We start from the raw sequence: 11292 nt of genomic DNA on the forward strand, positions 1-11292 counted from the left end.
TGCGCTCTATGGAGCAGTTGCAGCAACAGGGGGCCAGGCCCCATCCACCAGCTTATGTATCTTCCCCCCACTGGCTGCGCACAAGCAGCCAGAGACTATGCCTCTGTGCAACCTTCCTCTGCTCATCCCTTTTCAATCCCCTCCTGGTTCTGGGAGACAGTGGAGAAGGAGAGGGTGGGGAAGCACCCAGCCCTTCACTTCCCTGGCCTGCCTCTCTCTCCTCTCCTGATGCATCCTGTGCTCCACCCTGCAGCTCTGAAGCTTTCCCTCCTTCCAACTCTTGCCTCTTGGCTGGTACAGTTCCTCGCAAATCACTGATCCCCACTCCCAAGTCAGACTCCAGCCCCCTTTCCCGGTGCACACTTGTCAGTGTCCTGCCAGTCCCTGAAAATGCCCAGCTACAGATTTCCCTTCACTAATGGGCCTCACTATGATAGTTGTGTATCTTAGCACAAACTGATAACTCGCTGCCACTTTGTCAGTGTGTAACCCAAAAATCTGAGAAAGCAGTACATCTAACTCACTTCTTGTGCTTCATGGGCTATTAGTTGCTCCCTTAACATCTTCCGTCGTCTTTTCTCCCGTTGTTCGCGGGCAAAGGTATCCTCCTCAAGACGTTTTTGAATTTTCCTGATATATTCATCATCTGAGTAGGTGTTCAACAGGTCAGTGATGGCTGGAGTTGTATCCAGTTCCTGTGAAGGCACTGCCGAATGCACCATGCTAAAATAATAATTGGGGGCATCAGGTGTTATATAAGGCACAAAAGAACTGCCACCAATCTGTCTCATCAAATGTTGTGAATATTGTCAATGATTTTCACAGTGCTGTCAATCCTTTCACGGAGCTTTATAGAGTTGCATAGTGTTTGTGTGTGGAATCAGAGCATTTCAGGAAGCACCTCTCCACTTTTGCAGCTTCAGCCTCCTATGGCTCTCCAGGGCCATCTTGCCCCCATGATGCCTTGCTCTGAGGAAGGGTTCTATGTCACAGATGTGGCGCCCTTCTTCAGAAGGGAGGCACTTTGAGGTGAGAAGATCCAGGAGACCTATAGGAATGCCGCAACCACTTTGCGATGGTGGCAGAAACTGTTTAAAGAAAGGAGGAGCATCTGTTTTTTACTTACATGCTTCTATCTTCCTCCAAAGTCTTTAGGACTTTAAAGTTCTGGGTGTTAGGACATAGTTCCATTCCACCTTAAAAGGTAAAGGCATGACTGTTGTGTGTCACATGCCTGTTTACTTCCAGCACAGTCTGCTGGGAACTTCCATTTTGTATATTGCTTTTGTATTGCTAATTAGCGTGCTTGGTAGCTTCAGAAGGCTACTGAGGCTCGAGTCACTGATTGATTGATGCTGTTCTGGGAACCGGTGATCGCCCGGCTGCCGGCCGGTGGCTGGAGCCAGCTGGGGGCTTGCCTGATGCCCCCGTCTCCCCGGCAGTATACCAACACTGGGAGCCTGGGCTGTCTCCATTTTACTTCCCTACCGCCCTTTCGAAAAGTGCTGAAAGGAGAACATTCAACAAAAAGGAGGCAGCTGCTGTCCCATGGTGCTCAAGCGTGAAACTAGATGGGATGCTAATCATGTGTCTGGCCTTTACACGCTTGGGGTTTTTTGTTTACTATATAGGGGATGTGCTGGGTGCTGGGGTGAGGACACACAATCCAGATTGGAACAACCATGAAGTGGGTGGGTAGGTGATGGAGGGAAGAGAGGGTATTTAGCTCTTTGACTGTTTCATACAGTTTGTGGCTCTTATAGATGATTCAGGGGTTTTTTGGATTTTGATTTTAATTGTTTAATTCTTTTTGGAAATTGTCCTGGGAATATGACCAAAGGGCAGTATATAAAAAAGAAGATCAGCATAGCTCCCCTATGATCCATTTGCTGCATTTGAACATGTATAGAACCTGAACTGCTGGTGCATAAAATCTATTGGCAGAACAGCCTTTTTAAAAGTATAGTTGGGGGAAAGGCATTTACTGTTGAAGTTCAGGATAAGTCATCACTAAGGGATGCTACTGAAAATGGTTCAGACTTCCAAATGGAAGAGAGGGTTAGGATTAGGCAATGAAAGTGGATGGAGTGATCCAACGGAGCACACATGACTTTCAGAAAGCGTTTGATAAAATCGCTGGCTGAAGACTCCTGAGTAAGTTTAATAGTCATGGGATAAAAGGACAGGTCGTCTTATGGATCAGTAAATGCTTAAATAGCAGGAATTAGAGAGCAGGTTCTGACAGTGGAAGGATGTAACAGCTGAGGTCTCTCGGTGTTCAGTATTGATCTCTGGAGTAAGGGGTGAGCAATTAAATGACTAACTTTGTTCATAATAATAAATTGCTCAGGGTGACAAGAAGAGAAAAGGACTGCAGAGAGCTTGAGAAGGTTCTCTCCAAACTGGCTGAATTGTCAGTAAAATGCCAAATGCAATTCACTGTAAGCAAGTGTAATGTGATGTACCATGCATTGGGACAAACTGTTCTAACTTCACATATATCCTAATGGGGTCTTAACTGGTGAGAGACTGGCCATGAAGAAAATATTGGGATCTTGGTGAAAATGGTAATTGAAAATGGTGAACCAGAGTGTGGCAGCTGTGAAAGATGCAAATTTCACATCGGTGATCATTAGGAAAGGAACTGAAAATAATATTTCCAATTATAGTTAGTGCACTTGGAATCCAGTTCTGGTCAACACACCTAAAAAAAAAATGTTGTTGGGCTGAAAAAGGTTCAGAAAATGGCAACCAAAATTATCATGAAGCTAGAACAACTCCCCTTTGAGAAAGGAAACAGCAATTGGGAGTTTTACTTTACAAAAAAGGCAAGTAAGGGGTGTAGCAGGATATCTGGCGTGGAGAAAGTGGACAGAAAGGTTTTCATCTGAAGCCCTACAATTGCTTTAGGAACCCCAAGACACTCTGGAGTGGAAATATATACCAAGATTCTTAAACTGTATATATCACTCCAATAGCACGTGAAAAAGCATGCGTATAATAAACCACAAGTCAATATAATGTACTTCCAACAAAAAATTAAAACGAAGAAGGCAATGTTTCCAGCAAGCAGAATTTAATGTCAGTGCAGTAACTTCCGACACATTTTATCTGCCCATCTGCATGACAAGCTATTTGCCTAGAAAGAATGCTTATTAACCAGGTGACTGGCAGCTTCAAGACTGGGAGACCCTCACTTGCTTCAGTTTCCACGTGGAACAGCAAGTCTACCCAGAAGTCACTTGTTCCAAACATTACCTCTCAGTGAGCCTGGTAGGCATACCACTCTCTTTCTTCATCTGCTTTTCAAACTTCTTAATTTCTGCATAGGTGATCTGAAAAATAAGTAGGCACATCTGAATCTCCTTTGTTTTGTTCAATACCCTGCAACACAGGGGAGGCATTTTCTTCAGCTCAAAGGCCACACACCTTCAGGGTCTCCAAGCCCCTTCCCAAGAGCTATTCTACCAGAATTCCACGTACACATACATGCACACTTTCTTCAGACATCATGATACACAATGGATGATTAATTCCATAGCTACATAACTGATAATTCTACAAATACTTTCCCCCCTCCAAATCTCATTAAGCAAACTTTGTTTCCAAGTGGAGGCTTTTGGGATGCAGTGCCAGAGCAATGAATACTTAGTGCATTTCTCTGCCTATGATTTTTTTAATTTCCAGTTCTAAAAGTTCAGAACTTACCTCTGCTTCCTTCCTCCTTCTCATAATCTTTTGGTCTTCAATTGCCTTGACGGGGCGCTGCAGTACTGGTTTGGGAATCTGGATAATTGCTGCTTGAATTTTAGCCATTATTTCATGCTGCCTTCGATTTTCTACCATTTTCTAAATATCCAATGAGAAGGTAATAAGCTATTTAAAACTGGCTACTGACTGTTGAGTAAGTATTAATTACCCACAAAGCGCTATCATATTAGAGTCACTTTCTGCCCACACAAAGGTCACAAACATATTAGAAAATTGGGAGGAGTAAATAATGGGAGCTTTTTGTTTTTTTAAAAAAAAACAAAGCAAAAAGAAAATGAGATATTATGAGAAGTTAAAGGCCTTGTAATCACTATAAACAGCATCTCAAATAAGTTTGCCATTTCTTACCATTTGGCATTTGTTACATGTTGGACCCCTGGACAGTTAAGTCCAGTCAAAGGCGACTATGGGGTTGTGATGTTCATCTTGCTTTCAGGCCAAGGGAGCCGGCATTTGTCAGCAGACAGCTTTCCGGGTCGTGTGGCCAGCATGACTAAACCGCTTCTGGTGCAATGGAACAACATGACGGAAACCAGAGTGCATAGAAACGCCGTTTACCTTCCCACCACTGCAGTACCTATTTTTCTGCTTGTACTGGTGTGCTTTCAAACTGCTAGGTTGGCAGGAGCTGGAACAAAGCAACGGGAGCTGACCCCATCATGGGGATTCAAACCGCTGACCTTGGGCAAGCCCAAGAGGCTCAGTGGCTTAGACCACAGTGCCACCCGTGTCCCTATTTGTTACATAAGAACATAGGAAACTCCCTTATACGGAATCAGACCACTGGTCTATCTAGCTCAGTACTGTCTGCACTGACTGGCAGTGGCTCTCTAGGATATGGGGCAGGAGTCTCTCCCAGCCCTACCTGGAGATGCTGGGAATGGAACCTTGGACCTTCTAAATGCAAAGCAGATGTTTTACTAATGAGCATCCCCAGGGGTGGCTTCTCTGCAAGCAAATGATGGGCTACAGGGTAGTGCAAGTCACACAGAGCCCTGCCTCCTGTTTGTCAAGTGCTACCCAGACTGCGATAGGACATCCTACCATGTCACACAGGAGGAACTTGCTGCTGGGTGTGGGATGGCACATTCCTCACAACCTACACGATTTTCACACTTGGTGGCAATATGCAGCATCCTCAGGCAATCACCAGGGTGCCCCAGTGGGTTCCTAGTCTTAACACAGGGCCCACTGTTAGCTGACAGCTACTTTGTACTCCTCGGGTGAGACAGCTTGGAGAAAACTGAAAATGGTGGCTCTAAGCTGCCCATAATAATGGCAGCTATACCTACACAGGGCGCCCCACAAGCTAGCACTTTGGCACATGCCCCCTCAAAACCTGGTGCCGGTCCTATTTACTTTAATAATCACAGAGTAACAAGCTGAACATCTATAATGAAGATGTAATTGAAAAGTAGTCTGCCACCTCATGCAAGTGCACTGGAAGTGTGACTCAGCATAAGTTGAAAAATTGCTATTTATAAAAAACACCTTTTTAAATTTCCCATAGAAACTGCAGCTAAATAACATGATTTATCACAGCAGGGTTCATTTTCTAATGTTCAGAAGTCAAGCTTCAGGCTAAAACCTATTTCAGGAATCGTGAAATGTTGCATTGGAAATAGCCTCCCCTGTCAGTGTTCAAAGTAGCAGGGGTGGAGCGACTGAAAGCCTAAACCCAATTGCTTTGGACTGGTGTCTTATTCCAAATGATGATGCCCTAGATCAAACTGTTATTGAGGCATATTGTTAAGTAAATGATTCAAATAAAATGGGAGTAGGTAAAGAGTTTTTGCATGGATGTGCAAAGCTTGAAAAGTTGGGGGGGTGGTATTTGACCAAAGGTAAAAAAAAAAAAACCCCACCCAAATTCAGGAAGAAGACTTATGCCTAGAAGCAACTTTCCACACTTGCAACCACTGCAGATATGGATCTCCACCCCACCGGTCATTTGTGCCCCATGATTAAACTGACTGAATGTGTCTTTTGACACCCAAAGAGATGCATATCCCCACTCAGGGCAATTAGTTGTTCCATATGATCATTTGCTGAGGAATATAACTGGATTTCAAAGAAAAATGCAACGCAATGGAATTCAGCATAACATTTTGCTTCCTTTGCAAAAATGGCAACAGACCACATTCTTGACCTCCCACTGAAGTCTACCTACAGCCACTGCCAACGTGATTGCCAAGAAGATTTAGTGCAAATTTATCCAGGAAATGTTGGCAAAATGGAAGTTAACAGTGTTGCACGATGCAGCTTGTGTCCCTCCTATTGGGAGACAATAACCTATTCAGCCAGCTTTGCAAGAACTGCATTAGTTGCCAATTTGCTGCCAGGCTAAATGCAAGGCACTGGTGCTTGCTATTAAAGCCCCCTGCAGTCTAGGATTCATATACTTCAAAAGCAACCTGAATCCCATCCCCAAGCACTGGAATGACACTCCAGCATCACCTTCAGCGATATACAAATGAAACTAAGGGATCGTCCGCACTTTTACTTGTCCTGTGCCTGGAAAGCATGGGTCCAAGAGGTTTTATGCTTGTCCCGTGCTTTCTAGGCAAGAGCCCCATTGATTTTGCCTTTAACCCACTACTTTCCCCTAGAAAACACACTCTTTAGTGCTAAATCGGAACAAACTGCAATCCTCCGAAAAGCCAATTGCTTTCCACTCCGATTCAGCGCTATACTACAGGCTTTGTGGGGCAAACGGAACCAGTTCTAGCTGAATTAAATGAAAACACTACAATTTAACTCCATTAGCTTTCTATTATATATACAACACAATCCTCATTTACTTAGAAATAATTCCCATTGTGTTTGATGCGGCTGGCGGGAAAATTCATAGGCTTAAGCATAAAACAATGCACAAACATTTCCTGCAGCTTTGAGGTTTTTATAAAAAGGCTTCTCACATTTTCAAATTGTTCAACGATTTTTTCCGCCTGAATTTTCTTTGCTTGCTGTTGCTCCACAAACTGCATCCGAGCTATCTGACTTTCGAGGTCCTTGGCTTTGCTGTGAAAGTTGTCTGAAATCTGCTGCAGGGTCAAGTCTACCTGACGCGGCACTAAACATTTAAGGCGCTGAAATGAGAAGATTTTCCAAAAGATTTGAAGAAATCTTTATATACCGCATTGAGACATAGTAAACTCCTTATACTTAGACATAACTTTTTCTCCATCTAACCAAGCATTGCCTACTCTGACTGGCAGCAGATCTCTAAGTTCTCAGGCAAAGAAAAGTTCTTCACATCCCCTCCTGCCAGCTTCTTTTAACTAGAGATACCAGGGCCTGAATTACATGCAAGGCAAATGCTCTACCTCTAAGCCCTGGTCAAATTAGGACAACTTTTTACATGTCTGAAACATAGTTTATCTTGGCCTAGTTTTGGATAAAAGGTAAAGGTACCCCTGACCATTAGTTCCAGTTGTGGCCGACTCTGGGGTTGCGGCGCTCATCTCACTTTATTGGCTGAGGGAGCAGGCGTACAGCTTCCGGGTCATGTGGCCAGCATGACCAAGCCGCTTCTGGTGAACCAGAGCAGCACAGGGAAACGCTGTTTACCTTCCCACCGGTATTTATCTACTTGCACTTTGATGTGCTTTCGAACTGCTAGGTGGGCAGGAGCAGGGACCAAGCAACGGGAGCTCACCCCGTCGCAGCGATTCAAACCGCTGACCTTCTGGTCAGCAAGTCCTAGCCTCTGTGGTGTAACCCACAGCGTCACCCGCGTCCCTTAACTCACAGCTACAGGGATGAGTGAATCCACTGATTTCAGTTTCTCCTTTTTCCAAACTTCAGTTCTCTACATTTCCACATCAGTTTGCATTTTTTTTAAATAAAAAAGGGAGGGGCTTGTGAAAATTCACCAGCTTCTTAGTGTGAATTTCTCCTAATATATGCATGTTTGTATGCAATTTCCCTAAATGTACACATTTTCCATTATATAACACCTTTTAGTATGTGCAGTTAATATATGCATTTTTAATACGCAGTCTACCCTAAAATCTGCATTTTTTTACACATTACTTTGCCTAAGAACTGTACTGCAAAAATTCAGAGGAGTGGAATTTTTAAAGGATGGCTGCATCTCCACATTATTTAAGAAAGTGTGAACTGGGTAGGTTTACCTTTAAATGTGAATCAAGTCAAATTTCTCCCCCATCCCTAATACTGTTTGCTGTATTTCATAGTTTTGCAGAGCTAGCAATGTCCAGATTAACAGCATCCACTGCCAGCCAATATGGTCCAAGCACTATTGTTTGTAATCTGCAGAACTAAAGGTGGCAGCCACCACCTTTGATTTCTGCTAAATCAGCGAATCTGCTAAGTCTTACTCTTTTTTAATTGGCAGCTATGGTGATGACAGGAATGGAAAAAATTAACTGTGCTTGGAAATATTTGCTGCTTCTCAGTGACAGTCGTGTGAGATTTTGACATCTTGGATGACAATATGATTAGAAGGAAATTTCATACCATCAGCATAATGTGCTGCTAAGGAATGTGAAGAAGACGACAGCCTTGGTGCCCAAACATACATGGAATCGTGGCATTACTGAGCTGTTTTGGAAAGCAAACACTGGAATGCACATACTCTAGGTGGAGAAGAAGTAAGGTTTCCAGTTATGCTTAGATTATTGTAATCCGCAATCGACATTTTATGTAAGCTCACCTACACAAGTAATTAAAGGTAAAGGTAAAGGTACCCCTGCCCATACGGGCCAGTCTTGACAGACTCTGGGGTTGTGCGCCCATCTCACTTAAGAGGCCAGCGCTGTCCGGAGACACTTCCGGGTCACGTGGCCAGCGTGACATCGCTGCTCTGGCGAGCCAGAGCCGCACACGGAAACGCCGTTTACCTTCCCGCTGGTAAGCGGTCCCTATTTATCTACTCGCACCCGGAGGTGCTTTCGAACTGCTAGGTTGGCAGGCGCTGGGACCGAGCAGCGGGAGCGCACCCCGCCGCAGGGATTCGAACCGCCGACCTTTCGATCGGCAAGTCCTAGGCGCTGAGGCTTTAACCCACAGCGCCACCTGCGTCCCTACACAAGTAATTACATTGATATAAAAGATGGGAAATTCCATCTTCCAGATACAGTTCCTGTTCAATATAAAAGGTGCTTCACGGAATCATTTTCACTCTCTGCTTGCTCCCTATTCAACTCTGCTTAGCATGCTTTTGCCCAGCTGCAGACCTGGATGAGTAGCTCTTCCAAAATGTAAATATGTGAGAGAATTTAGAAATTCAATTTCACAACTAGTTGGGCTAGAGGAAGTTAGAAGGTGGCCAAATCCTTAGGACATTTAAAAGCTATTTTTTCTAAAAGTATTACATTGCTATATTGCATTATACTGATTTATTTTATTACTATTTCCTCATATCTCCATTTGCTATATGAAGATTATAATATTCCTCCAATGAAGCACCATACACCAACAAACAGAATGATTTGCTTCTGTTATAATCCTAGTTTTTATCTGTTTCCCTGGGATGCTATTGAGCAAATGATTAGAGAATTCAATTAATGTTGGTGCATTGACCAGGAATGGGTGGTTAAGTAAGCACTGATTGCTGATCAGCGCTTCGGCTTAGCTACTAGCTGAGGCTACACAAACACCTAAAGCTGCTGGATAAGGTTAGAAACCCTGAGCACTACACCTATTTGTGGACATGGCTCCAGAGAGGGGCACATGCATGAATGCCTGCTTCTACACATGAATTATCCCTTGCTGGCTCAAGGCTACATTTTTTCAGAAAGCTTTGTCAAGTATCCAGCAATCTGATGAAAGTATCTGTTAAATTATTGTTTAGTGAAACAGCTCAAATCAACGTAAATGAAATACTTCATGAAGCAAAACCAGGGAGCATAAAAGCCAATGATTTTTTAAAAAAATAAATTTAAAAATCATTTTTTATTATTTAAATCAGATTTTTTTAAAATTTAAATTTATTTTTTTGATTTAAATTAGATTTTTAAAATAAAATGCTTTTGGAGGAAAAAAAATCTTTCTAAAGATAGTTTTCTATTTAAGTTGTATTATAGTCCAAAGGCCATTAGGAAATAAGGATTTGTTTTGGTTTTCATGTGTGCTGGAAATCAGTCTAAGTTTTTTTAAAAAAATGTTTAATCACATCAGTTAACAAACATGGAGACATATGCTATAATGTTATTGTTTTAGTTTAAAAAATTGTTTAAATTGTTATTAAGGAAATGATTGTTTTTCTCCTTCCAATAAAGTACAGGAGAAAAGTTGTCCAAATATAAACAGTTAACTTACTAAACCTCACAATAATTTCATAATTATCTATGTATTTCTAATAGTATAAACAAATCAGTAATTTTTGACATAACTGTAAAAACAACTTTGAAGATTTATTATTCCAAAAATGAAACCTTCATCTGATTGTAAATATTAAGATTATACCAGCAGGAATGCCTTTCTGTAAAAAAAAAAAAAAGTGATTTAAATCAAGTCTTACTGACTAGTGGTTTAAATCGTGTTTTAAATCGATTTGATTTAAATCAAACCTACCCTGAGCAAAACTAAATCAAAGAGAAGGTTTGCAAGTGAAAAGGAATGCCAGCTACCTCAGTGTAGATTTGGCCTGAAATATGTAGCTAATTTATTCTTGCCCTTATGGTAGTACAGCCAGCTTATACAGAGTGAGGATGTATGTGTGAGGATGGAACATATGTTCTGAAAGATTTACAGCTCTGATCTCCTTATTTAGCCTTCTGGGCCTTTTGCCCAGTTTCAGCTTGCCAAGATAGAAACCAGGAACGAATGGCCAAAGCTATTTGTTGTGAGTCTGAAAATGCAAGGAACTATGCAGATACCTGATGGGTCAATGTGAAGCAAAGAGATCAGAGAGTTCTTAAAGTGGCTATTAGTTTGGTGAAAGCGAATTTAGAGTAACCTCTAGAGCAGAGGTAGCCAATATGTGTCTTGAAAGTGGTGCTGAACTACAACTCCCATTAATTAAGTCCCTGCAGTATTCAGTAGACAAAACAGACATTTAGTTTACAGGAATTCTATTTTGATCTCTCGTGTCATAGGTATATATCTGACAGGTATAGTCACATGTGATGTTCTGCTTCTCTGTTGGGAAAGGTGTTTTTATCTCAACAAGCTCACCTCTCGATACATTTCAGTTCCCACGCTCTTGAGCTTTGCGGGAGCTGAGGGTCTCATTGCATCCATGGCAACTCCAGTGAGTCCTGCTTTTTTCTTTTTCTCTAGAGCCACATACAATTGGTAGATCAGTTTGGTGGCAGCTCCATGCTGCTCTGTCATGATGTTTCGGGCCACATTCTGGTCAAACTGCACGCCCAGGAGTTGAAGGGTGGGCTCCATGCGAGAAAAGTTGTTAAGTTTCGCACTGGCAAGCCTGAAAACATAAACAGACTCTGCAATTATATATAAGGTTCTGGTTCCTTCGAAATGTGAAAATCTTCCCAAAAACTGATCCCAAAGCCCAGCATTCTTCAATAAGCATGTTCATTTATAGAGAGA

At 42.4% G+C, this 11292-nt stretch overlaps 1 protein-coding gene across 4 annotated transcripts in view; it reads right to left on the reverse strand.

The window, feature by feature from the left end:
* The window catches only part of SPEF2 (sperm flagellar 2), a 90142-nt gene that overhangs the window by 72047 nt on the left and 6803 nt on the right, over positions 1–11292 (reverse strand). For all 4 annotated transcript variants that reach the window (XM_081929533.1, XM_081929532.1, XM_081929531.1 and 1 more), the window contains exons 3-7: positions 10915–11167; positions 6690–6860; positions 3709–3849; positions 3259–3335; positions 525–723 (exon numbers count right to left, since the gene is read on the reverse strand). In XM_081929533.1, the coding sequence (XP_081785659.1) occupies positions 525–723; positions 3259–3335; positions 3709–3849; positions 6690–6860; positions 10915–11167 (841 nt within the window). The remainder of the gene's footprint in view (positions 1–524; positions 724–3258; positions 3336–3708; positions 3850–6689; positions 6861–10914; positions 11168–11292) is intronic.

The sequence above is a fragment of the Podarcis melisellensis genome (assembly GCF_964234715.1).
Source record: "Podarcis melisellensis genome assembly, chromosome: 11".
Classification (NCBI taxonomy): domain Eukaryota; kingdom Metazoa; phylum Chordata; class Lepidosauria; order Squamata; family Lacertidae; genus Podarcis; species Podarcis melisellensis.